The sequence below is a fragment of the Podarcis tiliguerta genome, assembly GCF_965153285.1.
Source record: "Podarcis tiliguerta genome assembly, chromosome: 8".
Classification (NCBI taxonomy): Eukaryota; Metazoa; Chordata; class Lepidosauria; order Squamata; family Lacertidae; genus Podarcis; species Podarcis tiliguerta.
This window is the reverse complement of record NC_139541.1, coordinates 1,008,583-1,028,336: the sequence shown is the minus strand read 5'-3', so window position 1 is coordinate 1,028,336 and position 19,754 is coordinate 1,008,583. Positions and strand designations below refer to the sequence as shown.

The window sequence follows — 19,754 nt, the reverse complement described above, 5'->3', positions numbered from 1 at the left end:
AGCACAATTCAAAGTGTCAGTGCTGACCTTTAAAGCCCTAAGTAGCCTCAACCCTGTATACCTGAAGGAGCATCTCCACCCCCATCGTCCAGCCCAGACACTGAGGTCCAGCGCCGAGGGCCTTCTGGCGGTTCCCTCACCGTGAGAAGTGAGGTTACAGGCAGAGGGTCTTCTTGGTAGTGGCGCCCTCCCTGTGGAACGCCCTCCCTTCAGATGCCAAGGAGATGAGTAATTATATAACATTTAGGAAACATCTGAAGGCAACCCTGTATAGGGAAGCTTTTTAAGGTGTAATGTTTTACTATGTTTATATATATATTGGAAGCCACTCAGAATGGCTGGGGCAGCCCAGTCATATGGGCAGAGTGGACAGACAAATAAATAAATAAATAAATAAATAAATAAATAAATAAATACAAACAAGCCTTGCCGCATAACCCTGTTATGGGTCAGAAGCAGAGCTTACTAAATATTCTCAGGTTTCATATTTGCGATAGAACCCACTCCCCCCATGATGATAGGAATGATGGGGAGGGTTTTGATTCTCCCGGCTTCTCTTTTCTTCTTCCTGCTTCCATCACATTGGACTGGGAGGGGGATGAAGGACAGCCTGTTTCCTGGGCCTCCTCTTCAAGATCAGTGAGGGTGAGTCAAGGTGGGGGAAGTGAGGGCATTGCATGAGCAGTTTTGCAAGGCCTTTTTGAAAAATTGCTGAAAAGTGGAAGGTGTTTGGGGCACTGCTACAAACCCCCCACTCCCCTTCCCCCAGTCACCTGTGTGTGGTTTTGTTTTGGCTCTGGTCATGAGCTTCTGAGGGCTGCAGTGAGAGGTGCTGCAGTGCTGTAAACGTATGATGCGCGCTCGAGTGTGATTTTTATCGAGGAAATGTACCCATTCTGGCAGCTGAGGCCAGAACAAAACCCTAATTCTGCTGGTGTTGAAGGGGAGAGCGCGTGGTGTTGTGGTAAGAGTTTTGGCCTGCGACTTTGGGAGGCTAGAGTTCACATCCCCCCTCGGCCATGAAGCTCCGCTGCGGGATTGTGGCCCAGGCCCTGCCTCTCAGCCTAACCTCCCGCACAGGATTGCTGTGGCGATTAAAAGAGGAGGGGGCGAACCATGGACGCCACCCTGAGCTCCTTGAAGAAAGGCAGGGTGTAAGTACCAAAATAAATAGATAAAAATAAAAAGATTTTCAGGCACGAAAAGGGTTGACGTTTGCTTTAAGTAAAACGGGCCCAGTGCAGTCTCCTGAGCCTTGCTGTGCCCTCCTCCTTCGTAGCTGTTCATTATACACATCTTTCTGACTTGCATCCAAGCCAAGGAGTTTGCTGCCTGCATCCAGAGGCATCTTACATAATTCAATTAGGCTTTGGACAAAAAATAAAAAACTCCCACCAGCCTCCCCTCTGAAGTGCTCGTAAGTGCTGATGAGTGAGCGCAGAAGAGGCAGGCTCGTCCCTTTCCTCTCTCAGATAACTTGGCAATTACCCTGGAGTGGAAGTTGTGCAGTTTCACTCTGGCTTCTGGAATGTTTCCCTTCCCAAAATTGTGAGCTGTTAGCCAGCATCATCCTCATGGCTAGCAGGCGTGAGGAGAAGCTTTGACCGATCAGGTGGTCTGAGACTCGGTCATGCCAGGGTGTGACAGAATCCTGGAAACAGGCATTTCTTAAAAAGGAAATCATCACCGAAATAATGCCTTGGGTTTTAGCACAATATATGCTGCAATGGACTGTGTGTGTGTTTGTGTAGAGAGAGAGATAACCCTCTCTCCTCCGCTTGTCTGCTGCATGTAACAGGGATTAGATTTCCCTGCTGCAGATACTGCAGTTTTTATGCCACTGGAGCATCCACCGTGGGGCTCATTCCTAAACTCTCCCCCCTCCTTGCATGCCACCCACGGAACGTCCCAGGGCATTAAGTGGTTTAATTATAGATGGCAGAGCAGCCGAGAACATGAAAGGGGTGGATTCTCCTCTGTGTGCCCAGTTTCCTCAGGTTGGCTTAATTATGCATGGATGTTAATATGCCTCATGGCAAAACGGTGTCTTCAAAGGCAGCTTGTGGTGGCGAGAGGAGCCCCAAGTTTGCTCCAGGCCCGGGGCTGTCAGAGAAGTCTGGAGCCAGAGGTGGAGTGGCGGATGGCCAGAGGTGGCCTGGGATCTCTGCTGCGCCACAAAGCTCCCTGGGAGCCCCCCCCCCCCGCTCCCCCTCAGCTTGGCCTACTTTACAAGGTTGTGGTGAGGATAAAATGGGATAACTCCAACTCATGCTTGGCTGGCGGCAGGACGATGCTTTGCAAAGAGCCAGCGTGGGGGAGTGGTTGGAGCTTTGCCTTTACCTTAGAGCATTGCATGAGGACTTGGAAAAAAGCAAAACTTTTCAGGATCTACTTTGTTTTTCTATGAGAATCCCCTAGAGCCACCAACTGGATGCAAGTGATTGTTTAAACTTATTGGTCACTTTTTTATTTTATTTGTAAAAGCCAATCAAAGTGACATACAACAACAAACATTTAAACCAGCAAAAAGGAAAACAGAAAAATCTGAAAGGTGATCGTGGCATTAAAGGGCAGGCTTAAAGCATCCTGCCTAGTCTAGGAAAACACAGATCCTTAAAAGCCGAAGGCCTGGCAGAAAATAAATGTTTTTGCCTGGCACACTTAGAATTAAGTGGCGAAGAATTAAAGGCAGGTAGAAGCCCAGTATTGCTGCTGCCGTTGTGAAACCGTCCCTCTCTCTGCCCTCTGGCCTTTGACCTCTGAGACAGGTGTCATTTGACACCTGCACATTGCTTCAAAAGGGCTTCATCTGATTTTAAATCTGTATGATTATTTAAATCCCTGTTGACATTAGGCAGACATCTTTGCTGTACTGTTTTAGGTGCCTGCTGAAAACTATTCTACGACATTGTTTAAAATTTTGTTTTAAAGTTTTCTATTGTTTTTTTAAAGTTTTAGATGCTTTTAATTCTTTTAAACAGAGAGAGCCAGTGTGGTGTAGTGGTTAGAGAGTTGGCGTGTTAGAGTGTTGGACTAGCACCTGGGAGACCAGGATTCAAATCCAACTCAGCCATGAAGTTTCGCTGGGTGACCTGGGCCACGCCACTGCCTCTCAGCCTAACCTACCTCACAGGGTTGTTGTGGGGAGGAGAACCATGAGCTAATTGGAGGAAAAGGTGGCATTGTCTCGAGAGACAACGGAGTGGCCTCGGGGGTGAAGTCAAACCGTTGTGCTCATAGCACTGAAGTGACATTCACCAGGGTGCAAGGCTGGGCGATGTGTCTGGGGCTCCTGGGCTGCCCAGATGACAAGACTCCCCTCGCTGATGTGTTCCAAAGGAAAGCGGAGCAAGACGTCTGGTACCATCTTGGCGGCAGGAGTCGCTGGAAGGAAGCATACAGGGCATCACCCACCCATCCTAAAGTGTTGTAACCCCTTTAAGGTTTCTTCTTACCAGTAGGCAGTATATAAATTTTATGAAATCAATAAATAAAATGTATGGTGTGAATGGAGCCCAAGTCTCTCACACACCACCAAACCTGGGTATTTTTGCTGTGCCAGCGTTTCCAAGTGGCCTGCCATATCTCTGGAGAAAATGTAACAAGCTGAGTAAGTTCCAGCCTTGTCCTGGGCTGTAGCCAGGATATTGATCAGAAATGAATTGGATTCCAGTCCCTGATACTGCCAGGGAAGCGTTTATTTAAAGGCCTAAGCAGTTCCAGAGTTGAAGGCCGGAGGCGCAGGAACCCACAGATGCTACTGAATGGCACTTGGGGAGCAGTCGGGGTGTGTGTGTGTGTGTGTGTGCAGCATCATGGACCAGAGGGGAGCCCCTCCATCTCAAAAAGGCACCATTGACGGAGGCTGCATCTAGCTGTGGGTCATCCTGACAGCTCAGAGTTTGACCTAAGTTCTTGATCATGCTGCATTCCCTTGGCTTCCTTTCCCCTCCAGGCTCTCCTTGTTCTTCTGTAGGTTGAGATGAGCAGTCCTGAGAGATCACCCTCTCAACTCCCAAGTGCCCCAGAATTGTGTGCTTCTGTGTCCCCCATGGGCGTAGCCAGGGTTGTGGGTTTTTTTTTGGGGGGGGGGCAGAACTGAGCTATCTTCAACATGATTGATCAGTTAGTTGAGTATTTTTATTTATTTACTTGATTTGCGGGGGGGGGCAGCTGTGCCCCTTGCCCCCTGGCTATGCCCATGTGTCCTCCTGTGCAGAGGACAGCGTCCACTCCACATCCAGGTTTGATCCTTGGCCCCTCCAGGCAGGGCTGGGACTGGGAGACAATGCAGAGGTCTGACTCACTCTAAGGCAGCTTCCTGTGTTCCTATGAGAGCAGGAGGGGTCTTGAAGTTGCCTGTCCTCCGCTGGCATATGTCAGGGGAGATGCCTCAGGTTTCTTTTGATAACAACAACAACACCTGAAGAAGTGTGCATGCACACAAAAGCTTATACCAAGAACAAACTTAGTTGGCCTCTAAGGTGCTACTGGACAATTGTCTGTCTATCTATCTATATCTATCTATCTATCATCTATCTATCTATCTATCTATCTATCTATCTATCTATCTATCTATCATCTATCTATCTATCTATCTAAAATGTGTGTGTGTGTATATAATCCATGATCAAGTCGTGGATGGCAGTGGTCTTATGAATCATTGACCTGACATTGCATAGCAGCACCTTCAGGTCATGTGGGTCTCCTTTATTGATTCCAGCATCCTTCCGGTCTTCAAACAATGACTAAACCTGCCTCCTCGATAATGATGTGTTCTGGTCTTAGCATAACTCCTCCTCCTCCTCCCTGTGATCCCTGAGATCTGGTGTCCCAGCGCACCCACCCCCAATGGAACCTGCCCCAGCCATTCTGTTGGCTGGGGCCCACTCCCCAGCAACCCTGATGGCACTGAGACATATAAATGGGCACATGCAAATCTGAGTCCTCTTTCTAGTTGAATCACCCCCTCTTCTGGAGCGTCTGCTCTACCAAGGACTGATACGTTTACTGTCTCATCATGTGCCCCCCTGCACAAGGTTTTGGGTTTTGTCACTGCTGCTCTTGGAACATCTGCCCAGCAAGGAAACAAAACCCCTCTCTTTCTCTCTCCGGTCACAAACAGGGTCAATGGATTCAAGCCAGATCGATAGCAGGGGTCAATTAACCACGAGCAGAGCTGAGGGCCTTGGCATGTCCCCGGGGCTGGCAGCAGCCCAAGCCGAAGCAGGAACCTGCACTGTAAGCAGTAATTAAGAAGTGATTTGCCCTTGGGCACAGCATCAGGCACCTCTGATGCTTGGTGCCAGTGTCGCTCAGTTGTGAGCCTTGCTTGAGGCAGGTGACAATCCAAGCAGCCAAAGATCTGTGTGGCAAGAGACTCAGACTCACTGCCAAGGATGTAGGTGTCCTGGGCAAGGCGGATTTGGGCCACTGGTTCCACTGCCAAGTTACCCCCTACCAAAACCCCTGGAATCAAAGATGGCCGACATGATGACTTCCAGGTGTTGTAGGGGCATGGCCAGGGGTCAGGAATCCTGGGAATTGGGCAGTGTTCAAAATTCCCTGGTTGCCAGTCGCTTTTTGTAACTCACGACCATCCACTTGTGACCAAGTGGAGATTTATGGTCACCAGGTTTGGTGACTGACATCTTCACCATCTCCTTGGCTGGTGGACAGCAGTGTCTTTTGTTGTTGCACCACTACACTAGTTGGCTGACTCACGTGGCAGCACAGCAGCAAAAGATGCAGAGTTAACATGTCTTGAGAATTTTTTTTTACTCTAACAGGTAAAAAACGTGACTGAATTGTTAAATATATTAATGTTGACAAGAAAGAGAAACAATTTGTTTTTTGCTTTGTAATCTTGCAAAAGAAAATGGCAGCTAGACATTCTACTGAGGCAACTGAAACCCAAGTTTAAGTTGCCATTTGGCGACTCGCTTTTATATCTGGGTTTCTAACAATGGCATTGTGGTCCAGCTGAAGAGCATCATGCTGGCTACCCTGTGGCCCTCCAGATGTCACTGGACTGTGACTTCCACCACCCCGGACTGTTGGCTGTGCTGGCTGGGGCTGATGGGAGTTGGAGTCCATCAGCATCTGGGTGGCCACACCTCCCCCATGCCTGCCCTGGATTGTTTCTGCTGGGAATCTGCATCTACCCTGCGCATGACGGCTGCTTCTGCCCTGCTCCCTTCTGTGAGTTACTCTGAGCTCCTGGTTATGTTCTTCTTTAAATGCAAACTGAGTTGACTCTCCTCCCCACCTTTCATTCCAGTCTTTCCTGGGGACCATGCCTCTGCCTGTCTGTAGTGACCTAGTTGTCCTTTGCTTGCCAGCCAGGAACAGCAAGCCAGCCAGCATCGTCTCCTGGTTGCTGTGTGACCGAGAGAAGAGCTGGCCTGGAGATGCTTGTGGGATTTTTGTTTTGTTGGGTGCAGAGCCTGGGCTGTTCCCTGGGGCTTTCCTCACACACAAGGAGAGGTGGAAGCAGCCTGTAAGGCCTCCAGATTATTTTAAGCACAGCAAAGGGCACGCGAGGTAGGAGAGGCTGCTGGGAATTTGTGTTTTGGGCCCCTGCCGTTTGTGGGTGATGGATAGTTACTGAGATGTGGTCACAGATCTGTTGCTGTGGACTGATATCTGCTGCTGTCTCCCCTGACCTAAAAGGAGGCTGGTTTTCCCTCTCCACCTCACAAGAATCCAGTGGTGTGTTCTTGCTAGTTCAGAATGAAGCAGGAGGCAGGCTTGTATTGTTTTTGACTTTTTTATTTTCTCAGTATTTTTCTTTTAAGGAAAAACCAAAACCTTCACGTTTCTGTGGATGCAGATAGAACTCAAGTGTCCTGCTTGATAGGTAGATGTGAGGGCAATTGTGCATCACTTGAAAGGAGGACGAGAGAGGGCGCAGGACATCATACTATTTGCATATGCTAATTTATGTGAATGGATGCATGTTTAAAATTAATTTATTATACGTACAATACATCTCCCCATAGCAGGGTAAAACTGCAGTTATATGAAGTGGAAATTGTTCTAGTGATTTATTTTTTCCATGGAATGTTTTCCATTTCATAAGTTATTTATAGATTAGTCTTTTTTTTTGTCTACTGCATTTCAGTGTGGTATATAGGGTTCTCTTCCACCCCACTTTATCTCCACAACAACCCTGTGAGGTGCATTAGGCTGAGAGGCAGCCCAAGGTCACCCAGTCAGTTTCCTGGCTGAGTGGGATTTGAATCTTGGCCTCCCAGGTCGCAGTCCAGCCACTGCACTGTGAACTGGGACACAGTCCATGCGTAACCATGAAAGGGTACCAATTACAAATCAATATGAGGCAAGCTTGGCACGTTCAAAGGTTTCAGTAATGTTTGCGGAGTACAAGTAGAATGAACATGCTAAATTAGGATCCCTCTCCACCACACTGGGGAATTTACCAGGGCAAACTGAAAATTTCCTGACGCAAATTACCCTGTGCACATTGCCTTGACTTGCACAGGAATCTTTTCTGAAAAAGCCACGTCCCCTTGAACTTCAGCCAGGTGAGCCACACACCTGCTCTTTCTGTGCTCCAGATGCTAATGGGTAACATGAACATCCTCCTGCTGTACGGTCTTACGGTTCTTCATCTTTTGACTGGACTTGGACCAGACAGTCCTTCAAGCAGAAGATTCCTTTCAACAGAGGGCTGTCCTCCATAGAAGGAGGCCGCCTGGCTGACCTGCAGGCATGGCTGCTGATGGAAGGCATCCCTGTTGCCTGCCACTGCCGAGGCATCCCTTGCATGAGGCAGGGTGGAGCACCTGCCCCAGGTGATGGATTGGGGGCACCAGCATCACCTCCGGGCGGCCAGAGTTTCACAGGAAACTCAGTCGCATAACAGGTTTGTGCAATTAAAGTGCTCTGTTGTCCAGGCACAATAAACACACATTAAAAAACCAGAGGCTTCGTGTGGTTCGGAAACAGTCAGGGATATGCCCCCCAAATGATGAGATGAACAATTTATGAACTGGAAGACTTACGTAACCTCCATGCAAACGATTTGAGATGAATACTCATTTTTGTAAAAGTCCCATACATAAGAACCAAAACCGGTGCCCCACAAAAGTGGATGTTGCATAAATCTCCCACAAGCCTTGTGCAAGCAGATTGGGGCGAATTCCCAATAAATGGGTCATCTGGAGGGAGGATCTAGCCTATTAATACAGCCCACTGGGAGGTTCTCCAGATCATTAGCCAGAGTCCGGATCCAGCAAGTCAGGTGAGGGGCCTGTCAGTCCAACTTAGCCAGAGGCTGGCAGGGATCAAGTGTAGCGCAGCAATCACAGATAGGGAGTAGGAGCACAGCAGAAGCCTCCTCACGCAACAGGGTGGGGACAGCAGCAGCCGTGCCTGCAAAAGGCTCAGTCCCCAGCCTGAAGAAGATGGAGAGATGCTGTCAGCCAGTGTAGTCAGCACTGAGCTTGGCGGGCCTGGCTCCTGGGCAGCTCTGGGGCCAGGGTTCTGCAGGACCTGGTGGACAGGGACTGACACTGGGGCATCCCAGATGGCATCCTTGAAGGGTAGAACTTCTGCCCCTGGACTTGTCGTGGAAGCGCTGCAGATGGACTAGGCAGGGAGCTGAATGGTGGGGGACTCAGAGCAGATGAGGGGAAGTCTTCACACAGCGCACCGTTAAACCATGGAAATTCAGTTCCACAAAATGGTTGCTAGTTGTGATGGGTGATACAGTACCTCCAGGATTGGAAGAAGCCTTATGAGGAATGGTCGAGGGAGTGGAGGACGTTTAGCCTGGAAAAGAGGAGACTGAGAAGAGATTTTCATATATCTCAAGGGTTGTCACACGGAAGAGGGAACTGGTTTGTTTTCTGCTGCTCTGGAGGACCTGAACCAATGGGTTGAAATTACAAGAAAGGAGATTCCGACTCAACTTTAGGAACAACTTTCTGATGGGAAGAGTTGTTTGATAGTAGAATGGACTACATTGGAAGATGGTGGACTCTTTTTCATTCTAGGTTTTCAAACAAAGGTTGGATGACCACCAGTCAGGGATTCTTTAGCTGTGATCCCTGCACTGTGGGGGGTTGGACTAGATGACCCTCGGGGCCCCTTCCAACTCTACAGCCCTATGGTTCCATGTCTCTGCATATCGTTTGCTGGGGGAAATGGGTAGGGAGGGCACTGCTCTTGTGCTCCTGTCCCACTTGGGGGCTTCCCAGTGGGGCATCTGCTTGGCCCCTGTGGGAGCAGGCTGCTGGACTAGGTGGGCCCCCTTTGTCCTCTTCTTAGGACAGCTGGGAACCCAGATGCCAAGCCGACTCAGGGTGGTGTCTGACGGCATAGCAATGCGTATTCCAGTTGCGGGTGTGGGTGGATGCTGCTGTCAGTGGCCGCCCAAGGCTGCAGCCTTATCTGGCAACAGCAGCTGGGTTGGAAAGCTGCCCCCTGTTTACATTTCCCACAATACCATGGAAGTTTGCTCATTTGGGGCCTGGTGGGAAATGCAACACAGGTGCATTGTGGGAAATGCAAAATAGGGGCATGGTAGGAAATGCAACACAGGAACATAGGAAGCTGCCTGATACTGAGTCAGACCATGCGGAGCCAGCTGGCTGCATGGTGTGGCTGCACAGATTGCTGTACCACAGCAAGGACACAGAAAAGATGGCCAGCAGCTTCATGTCTCTCTCTCTCTCTCTCTTTCTGGAGGGGGGACAGCTGTTGTGGAGTGACATTTCAAGTGGCCACCAGATGGCGCCGTGTCATCTAAAGCCACTCCAGATTATCCAATCTGGAGATTGGGGTCGGAGCAGCTGCAGCGCTGCTCTCCCTGTGCCAGTTGTTTCTGCACTGGAAGGAAGCAATTCTTTGAGCTGAATCAAGGATGCAAATGTGGCTGACTTGCCGGTATCTGCTTACCTGCAGAACTTATTCTGCTGCTGCTCTGAGAGGGGCCTGAGATCCAGTCCTCCTGACAAATGCAAATCCTGCTCCCTTGCTTCTCCAGCTTTTGGGATTTGGCCAGATACACCATAGTCTTCTGCACTCTTAGGCCTAAGCGGTATAGTTTAAATGGCTAGGAGACTGAGCTGCAGCTGTTCAAATCTTATCTTCATGAGGACATTGATAATTGGAGTGGGTTGTCTGATACTTTCTTAGCCTCTGCTCCCCCACCTGGAAATGGAAGCATTAATTCTGACCTACTTTACAAGGTTGCTGTAACGAGAAGGAGGGAACCTAGGCATGTGACATGATGCGGACATTTGAGGGCCTTCTGCATTTATTGCTTCTCACAAGCAGTAGATGAGATGGGGTCCCGCTCCAGACTGCAAGAGGGTGCCCTAATATAAAAATACCCGATAGTACATAGAAAACTAGCCTGTCAGAATTCTTCTTTTCAGCATGCCAACTTTCTAGAGGCAGGGATTTTTACTTTTACAAATAAATTGTTATGGAGACTCCTTTGGCACTGGCCAAGCCACTGTTGCAGCCACTCTCTTCACAGCCTCAAAGGCTAGAAATTTGTCCCCCCCCCCCCCCAGGTTGATGTTCCCAAGAATTATACTCCCAATATCACATTCCTCACTTTTTTTGGACTTGAACAGAATCCCAGGAAACAGCCAGCCTGCTAAAGCTTCTGGCCTCAGGTTCCAATATCTTTTTGCCTGAGGTTCCTGACATAAATGGTTCTTCAAATTGCATCAAGTGTCCGTGCACCTAGCAGACCTTATTTTGGAACGAAGCTTTTCCTCTGCTGCTTTTTTCTTTAAATGACTCTGCAGATGCTCATTCTGCGTTAACTTGCCCCCTCCTTATCAAACTCCCAGTGCATAGATCGTACTTCTGCTGTTGCATTAGAAAGACAGTCGGGTGTCTTTCTCTCTAGAATATTAACCCATCTCTCAGTCCTGTCAGGGGTATCTCTGTCCCAAAGAGGATGCCATAGCTAGCTGCATGTGATGGAGGGGGCATTCACTCATTCCTCCAGCCCTGACAAGAAAGAGCGATGGGTTGAGGGAGGTGAGATGTAAACAGGCCAATCAATGGAAGAGTCCATGGAAGGATGTGATTAAAGTAGCAAAGTAATTGATGGAGCAAGGCAGATAAATCTCTCCAGGTTGGAGCCTCTGCCATCTGCAAATAGCTAACAAAAACAATTAGTGATCCCTGTATTAAATCACTGCATCCTGCCTGGCTTTGACGCCCTGATGAATGACAGCTAAACTAGGCCTTAGCCTAAAGATGCGCAAACAGTATCCGTGCGAGGTCTGTATGTGGGTGCTTTCACTCTGAAAGGGGATGCAGCACGGTGTTAAGTGGCCAGAGTCTTGATTGGGACCTGGGAGGCCTGGATTCAAATCCTTGCCCAGCCATGAAGGTTAGTAGGGTGACTTTGGGCCAGTCACTCTCTCTCAGCCTAATTTGCTTTACAGGGTTTTGTAAGGATAAAATGGGAAGGGAGAGAGCCATAGATGCCACTTACAAGTCAATTGAGGAAAGGTGGGATATAGAGATGTGAAGATGGATGGAGGGATGGATAGATAAATGAATGAATGAACGAACAAATGAACAAATGAATGAATCCCTCAAAAATCCTCGTTTCCTAGCTTGAAGGGGTAAGATGCAGGACCGTGGCAGTCCAGGACAAGCCACTGTGAGTGAAGAAAATAATAGGGAGTGAGAGGGTTAAGTGCTCCAACACTCCATCCTCATTGAAAGAAGGGGCAACTCCCACAGCTGCTTTTCCTTTAAAATCATAGCAACTCTCTTTATGAGAAGGCAGAGCGCTGGCCCTTTTAACTCAGTATTGTCTGCACTCCAGGGTTTCACCTGCAGATGAAAGGGATTGAACCCAGGACCTTCTGCATGTGGAGGAGATGCTCTACCACTGAGCTACAGCCCTCGGCTACAAGGAACTTACATGGGACCAGAGTGAAGCTGTTAAGTTTTGTGGCCTTACTGTCAAGGCCAAAATATTACATAGATTCTTCTGAGCACTTCCAGGCTGGTGTTATTTTTGGGTGGGATTCCATCACATACTGCCAAGTTCAGGTTATGCAGTTATTGCTAATTTTGCACTCTTGAACAACAAACCCCTTTGTGGTAATTGTACCACTCTATTCTGCCTTGGTCAGACCACACCTGGAATATGGTGTCTGATTCTGGGTACCACAACTTAAGAAGGATGTTGGCAAGCTGGAATGTGTGCAGAGGAGGGCAACCAAGATGACCAGGGGTCTGGAAACTAAGTCTTATGAGGAACGGTTGAAGGAGGTGGGTATGTTTAGCCTGGGAAAGAGGAGACGGAGAGGAGACATGATAGCAATCTTCAAATATCTCAAGGGCTGTCACGTGGAAGTGGGAGCATGCTTGTAGGACTCGAACCAATGGCTTCAAGTTACAAGAAAGGAGATTCCAGCTAAACATCAGGAAGAACTTTCTGACAGTAATAGCAATTCAACAGTGGAATGGTCTCCCTTGGGAGGTTTTTAAGCAGAGCTTGGATGGTCATCTGTCAGGGATGCTTTAGCTGAAATGCCGGCATTGCAGGGGGTTGCACTAGATCCCTTCCAGCTCTCAGATTCTATGACTTCCTCCAAAAATCAGGGGTTTTTTTTGCAATAAGGAAAGTGATGGGGAAATGATGGGAAGTGTGGGATAGAACCTGTTTTGACATAAAGTCCTCTAATCTTCCTGCAAGCAAATCAGGGTTAAATGCTCAGTGAACAGGTCCTCTGGAAGCACAACCCTGCCACCCAGCTAGGTCTGTATCCGAATTCCCAGCATTGTCAGACCCTTCAACTTATAAATTGCACAAGCGGCCCTTCCCTTTCCCCATGTAAAGAGGAGGACCACCAGCAGGGAGCAAAGGGGGAGCAGCGGTCCTCTGAGGACCACTAATCTGTGTCCCTTTGTGGCAGGAGAATCTTCATGCATCTTTTGTATAATGTCTAATTTTGCACTCAGAAGGAAGTGGAGAAACATCTTCCTGGGGCTGAGAAGGTGGACAGGGAGAAAGAAGCTTTTCTCCCCCTCGTCATACCAGAGCTGTGCCTCTTTTTGCCATTTTGATTTCTTGAGGGCAGATAGCTGGAGGTTTGGTCTTTGTAGCTTTCCTGGTAGCTCTTGGAATTGTTGTATGAAAAGAAAGTAAATGTGGGTGGAATTCCAGGAGTCTTCAGGAAGGTTGCAGAACATTTCAGGCAAGCAAGTACTGTGTGCAGTGCAAACTCCTTGTCCTTACTTACTAAGGACAAATAATCAATCCATTTCCTGTCTTTGCTAGTTTCAGAGGTATTCATTCCTAAGTCTGTTCCTTCTAGCTTCTGTATCATCACACATTTTTTTACACATTGTACGGCAAAATTAGGAAAACTGCATTCTGACCTGCATATTAGACCAGGAAATGTGAATCTAGTTGGTTCACTTAAACATGCAGACTGGAATTAAATTCTGTTTGAGTTCTCTGTGGCCCCCAGATCTGCTATTCAACTCTGTGCTGCTGTTTTATATTCCCCTTTTTAAATGGCTCTTGTCGGCTCTCCCTTCCTGCCCTTTCTATGCTTTGGGGCTCTTTCCCTTGGCCAAAGCGGGAAGTGCAAACAAGTAAGCAAACCAGTGGAGAGAAAGAAGCCTTTTGGACAGTGAAAGGCCAGCGGAGATGACCTGACGAAAGCTTGAAGATTAGTCATGCTTTGGCTTGAGCTGTGCAAGGGCCTCTATCTCATCTTTATTTTATAATCTTTGTCAGTCTCCTTCCCCACGCAAGGAGACATAACATCAATTAAATCATTCTTAAGAATGAGTGAAAACAGTGCAAGACTTGAAGGCGAAGATACCTTTGTGTCTGTGACGATGCTGTAAATCCTAGAATGCAGATTTCAAGATACTGAAAATTAGCAAGGCTTCTACTCTATGGAAAATATATATATGCTGCCAGTTTCTTTATAAGGCTAAGGGACTTGAGCTGCAGTCTGGAAAGTGTTTCTGCCTCTGGGGTGGAATTTCTTTGCTGCTTCCCACTGATCAGTATGGGACACAGTCCCTCAGGAAACTCTCCCATTACTGCCATGTTGAAACAAATGTGACTCACAGCTCTGGAGCTCCCCAGACTACTCAGAGCTTTTCCATGGAAGCTGATTCATTAGGGCAAATACATTGATGCAAAGGACATAAAAGAGATATATAGAAAGGAGAATTCCCTGGATGCCAAGATCCAGGTTTGGGCCAACTACTCTTGGGTGAGAAAAGCCCAGCAGAGATTTTAAATCAAAAAATATGCAGAGTGGCAATATTGACTATTAGACCTTTAAAATATGAGTTCCAAAGTTTCCCTCTTCCCTAGCATAGAAAAAGATCACGTGTTTGGTAAGTTAAAAATGGTTTACTTACAAACTCCCCAAAGGTCAGATTCATAGCCATATCTATACAGCATTCAGAAAAAGTTGCTCAGACAGAAAAACTTAGTTTAGTTCCAAAGTGCTGAAAGTTATTGCTACAGGAACTCCAGAGTGGCTTGTAAGAGCGATGCAGTCTGAGCTTGGGGCAACTAGTTTAGAAACTCAGGAAGCTGCCATAGACTGAGCCAGACCACTAGTCCATCTAGCGCAGTGTTGTCTACAGTGGCTGGCTGAGGTTTTTAAGCAGAAGTCTCTCTCAGCCCCACCCCCTGGAAATGTTGCCATTTGGACCTTCTGCATGCACAGCAGGTGCTCTACACCTGAGCTACAACCCTTCCCTGATTTACAGTGCAGACAATGACAGGGACCTTGTAGGTAACAAGCAACTAACAAGTGGCTGGGGCAGGGAAGAAGAAGAAGAAGAAGAAGAAGAAGAAGAAGAAGAAGAAGAAGAAGAAGAAGAAGAAGAAGAAGAAGAAGAGGAACACACAGTGACAACAATAAAAGCAATAGCCTATTTGCAGGGCTGTTGTGAAGATTACTGGGCTAATGTATGCAAATTGCTCTGCCCACTAGGAATGCACTCTACATTAGGCTAGGAATGTGGGAAGCTACTTAGAGCAAGGTGACAAAGGGTGAGGTGTAACATTTTTAAAATTAAAACAACGCTACGTCAATGCCAAGGCTTATTATCTGCTTGGTCTCCTTGCTACATCTGCCAGTGATGCTTTATTTAATGGCTACAACGAAATCATCCCAGGCCGTGAGCTTGTTTATGGACTGTGTTCTGTGATAAGGCAAAGTTCATGAGCTCTGTTGTCCTGCCTTCTGTATAATCTCACAGTCCCAGAAGGGGGGCCTCCCCTGCAGCAGGCGCTGCAGCATCTCTGTGCCTGCCGATTATGGTGTGCCCCATCTCAACTTCTATCTGCCACTCCTTATATCTGCCACTCCTGGTGTGGAGCGTCTGTGTGGCTGGCGAAAGTTCAGCAGTGAGCCCCATCCTTTGAGTGTGCAGCTTGAAAGCATTGGGGAGATCCACTTGCTTTCCTGGAGCAAGCAGCGGCGATGTCGGGTTCCATATGGCAATGGAGCCAGTGCAGAGTAAGTATTGGTACAGCAGATTTTGCTTGGGTGTCCTTTCAATCCTAGACTTGACTTAGAGCCTGGGTAGGCAAACTAAGGCCCGGGGGCTGGATCCGGCCCAATCGCCTTCTAAATCTGTCCCACGGATGGTCTGGGAATCAGCGTGTTTTTACATGAGTAGAATGTGTGCTTTTATTTAAAATGCATCTCTGGGTTATTTGTGGGGCATAGGAATTCGTTCATTATTATTTTTCGGCCCCCCACAAGGTCTGAGGGACAGTGGAGCGGCCCCTGCTGAAAAAGTTTGCTGACCCCTGACCCAGAGGCAGGCAGGCAGCAGGGCTTTTTCAAAGAAAAGAAAAGAAGGCGCCAGTATTCACCATGCAGTTGTTGCAGGAAGTGCCACACTTCTAACATTGGGGGGAGGGAGAGGGGCCAGTACGGTGTACTCTTTAGTACCCCCAGGAAAAAAAGGAGTGGCTGGAGGTACCTCCTTATAGTAGCAAACTGATTTTCTGAGGGTGGACTCTAATGTAGCCAAAACAGCACCACCCACACTCAAGAGAGAGGTGTCCGCAGGCTGTTTGGAAGGAGCCTGGCTTGCCTTGGCATACAAGGCACCACTATTGCTAATGGTCACACAGGTTCTGCAGGCTTTTGAAATGCAACAGAAACCTACAATACCGGCTGCCTGTTTCTGCACTTCTTTTGCTAGCTGCTGTAGACAGGTTTGGATGCAATCTGCTCTGTGTCTGAGTGATGGTTGCTGTTTTGGGTCCTGGTGCTGCCCCTGGCAAAACTTGTGTTTTACCATTGATTGGAACAAACAGCAGAAAACCCAATTGCCATTTGTGCCAATTCAACAGTAAAATGCTGGTTTTTCTGAGAGGAGCACTGGGACAAAAAACCAAACCAAATCACCGCGGTCAGACACAGAACTTTAAAGCACGGACCTGTGCCTCAAAACACGGCACTAAAGGAAGTCTGGATGAGCTGAGAGAGAGAGAATTAGGGACTCCCTGCATTTCTTGCATTCACACTCTCCAGAGTAGCTGGCAAACCTCCTTGAAGGCAAGACCCAGGGCTGGTGCTTTGAAAGCCTTGCTGCCCGGCCACCAGACTGGATATGCTGAGCTGGCAGGAACTGGCTGCAGGAAAGATGCCTCCTCTTTGCTCTTGCTGAATCCTTCTCGTTGGTTTGCTGCCTTGCCAGAGTTCTCTCTTTGGGCTTGGATAGATCGCAGCAGACAGTTCTCTGCTCTGAGCCTTCTTCGTCCAGAATGTCTAGGCCAAGCAGGTGTGAACTTGTCTTGCTTCCACCCAGCTAAAAAAGCTGAGAGGGAACAGATTGGTAGAATTAATGCTCTGTTAGCAGACTTTTGCTGGGAAGCTGGAGGGAATGGCTTCTGAAATGGGTTGCCTGTGTGTGTGTGTGTGTTGCGGAGGTTCTCAGCCCCACCCATTTCAGTCTGTGTTGTGGCTTCTTCCTCTGTTTGCTGGTGGTGCTAAAAATCCAGGGTCAGGGGACATGACTGCTAAAACTGCCTCTAAGTTTGCTCCAGGGCATTTTGCAGTCTATTGGGGGTATATTTTTGCTGTTCTCTTGATTGATTTGTTTTGCAGGTTATTGTATGGCCCTTATTGCAACACATTTTCCCCTTTTCTAATATTTTGGTCATACTTTGTGCTTTCAAAATTTTGTAAGTCCATCATAAGCTGGGAAAGCAACACTACAGATCCCTGGTGGCTGCACCACTAAATCAGCAATGGAGGATTTTGTGAGAGACTGGCACCCCAAAAGCTTTGCTTGCAGAGTGCATCAGAATTGCCTGCCTCCAGAAAAGCGGCCTTCTGCATGAGTCACTGTTGGGAGAAAGCAGGTGCAAGTCCAAGTCAAAACTTATTCAGAGATGCGTCAGTCAGACTCAGTTAAGGGTATGTAATTCTGCAGCATCTTTACACTGGTCAGAGCAGGGTGATTCCTTCTGCCCAATGCAGCAGGATCATGCAGAGATGTAGCAGGCAGCCTCTTCTACAGAGGAGCAGAGAAAGTGGTCTCGCACCAAATCTGAGCGCTTGCAGTACCTGCTGAAGGCCCCAGGTTGAATCCCCAGCAGCATCTCCAGGTAGGGCTCAGAGAGAACCCTGCTTGAAACCCCAGAGAGCTGCTGCCAGTCAGTGCAGGCACTATAGAGCTAGATGGATGAAGGGTCTGACTCATAAAAGGCACCTTGCTATGTTCCAATATTGTTCCTCTGTGCTGCCTGCCCCCTGCCTCCCCTTGTAGCCCATCCTGTCTCCCGGTTTATGCCTGAAGCGTGGAGAGGTGGGTTGGATGACTAGGCTGACTGGGGGCAAAGGCAGGGAGAGCCATGGCTGCCTTACGTCCTGCAGGAGGGGCCCCATTTTCTGGGATCCGGCTATTGGCCCAGGTGGCCTTCTGGAGCATCTCCTTACCTTGCTATTTGGAAAGTGCCACCCATGTCAGGTTTGCTGCTCAGAGAGTAATGAGCAAGAACTCCTTATCAAAGTTTTAGGAGCTTTTGGGTGTGAGGGCGGCTCCTGCACACACTTCTGCATGGTGCTGAAGACTGATTAACGTTACCAGCCTTCTCTAACCTTGTACTTTCCAGATGTTTTGGACTGGCACTCTTCTTCTTCTTCTTCTTCTTCTTCTTCTTCTTCTTCTTCTTCTTCTTCGTCTTCGTCTTCGTCTTCTTCTTCTTTTCCCCTTGCCTACATATTTCCTGCTAATTATTCAGAGCCCCTCCTTTCCCTGGGCCCGATACACAGATTCCGCAGACACCTCCCCCCACCCCTCCTTTCCCTTTGGTTCCTTCTTTCTTCAGTTCCCTGACTCCCAAGCTCCTTCTGGGCCACTGCCTGCTTTGCCCCAACTTCCTTGAAGTGCCTTGTCTCTTAAGACGCCCCCTGCCCCAACCAGGGCATAAGAAGCCTGTGTTGTGGAGCGGTTAGAGGAGCCTTGCTCAGCCTTCCGTTCCCAGATGTTGTTGGACTAGCACTCCCATCATCCCTGATTGCTGCCCCTGCTGGCTGTGGATCATGGGAGTTGTAGTCCAACAATGTCTGGGAACCTAAGGTTGAGAAAGGCTGGCTCAGAGTGTTGGACTAGGACCTGAGAGACCAAGATTCGAATCCTCCCTCAGCCACCCGAAAATCTTGGGCCAGTCACACTTTCTCAGCCTAGCCTTCCTCATATGATTGTTGTGAGGATAAAATGTGGGGATGAAGACACAAGACATATGCAACACATTGAACTCTGTGGAGAAAAGATGGGGTAAAAAGACAATAAATAAATTAAAGCTCCTTCCTGAGTTTGTGCTGTGAGGTTTCTTCTTTGATTTTCTTGCTTTGGTGCCCTTTCCCCGTCTTCCCTCCCTTCAGGCTTCTCTTTTCCAGTTCTTCCTGCTCTGTGTACTTCCTCTCAGACTCTTCGCTCATACTCCTTAGGTTCCCTACATTCTGAGACTTCTCCCTAGTTCCTCAGCTTCCCATTGTGTGAGGTTTTAATTCCCAGCCAAATGGACCACTTTCCCTCGCCTCACAAAAGTTGGACTGCAAGCTCCTAGATTCTGTGAGCAACGGAACATTCTGAGCCTCTGCACCAGCTCATCCAGTCCGCCTGAGGGGCCTCACAAGTGTGCTCCTGCGCACAGAACGGTGGCTGTGACTTTGGTGCCAGCCCCGGGGCAGGCGGCCAGGGGCCATCCTTGGATGCACCACAGTGAGACTGTCCTTAGTGACCCCAGCTGTCACGGAGCCTTACTCTCGGAGGCTGGCTCTTTCTAAAGCTAAGTTCCCCCCACTTTGCTGCCCGAGCAGCTTCAGCATTTGTATCAAATTGCAGCAAAGGAGTTTTGTGTTTCTGGAAACAGGCCTCCTTGCCATTAGCTGCCTGGCTCGTTCAAAACTCGTTTTTCCCACCATCAAATTTGCTAAAAGTAGGAGATCAAGATGGTTGGTCAGAGGGAGCTATATGAAAGTTTCAGCTGGCAGAGGGGATGGCAGAAAGGAAGCCAGGAGGTTGGGAGAAAGCTCTGTTGGCTGCTCTCTTTCAGCTTTGTTGGAAACAAGAGGCACTTCGCGTATTGCAAAGCCAACACAAGAGGCTCGTCTGTGCAGGAGACAGGCAAGCATTCACCAGCCTTGGGTCCTCCTGATGTTTTGGACTACAGCTTCCGCTCATCCAAAACATCTGCAGGGGACGAGACTGATGTAGAACGTCATGTGTGACAGTCTCTCGCA

At 48.4% G+C, this 19,754-nt stretch overlaps 1 protein-coding gene across 19 annotated transcripts in view; it reads left to right on the top strand.

Moving 5' to 3' along the window:
• Window positions 1-19,754, top strand: part of ANK1 (ankyrin 1) — a 174,027-nt gene that overhangs the window by 38,670 nt on the left and 115,603 nt on the right. For 5 of the 19 annotated variants that reach the window (XM_083456586.1, XM_083456580.1, XM_083456585.1 and 2 more), the window contains exon 1: window positions 15,248-15,506. The exons of the other annotated variants lie outside the window; for them this stretch is intronic. In XM_083456586.1, coding sequence (XP_083312712.1) covers window positions 15,471-15,506 — 36 coding nt within the window. In that variant the 5' untranslated portion in view covers window positions 15,248-15,470. Of the gene's footprint in view, window positions 1-15,247; window positions 15,507-19,754 lie in introns of those variants that run through there. 19 annotated transcript variants of the gene reach the window in all.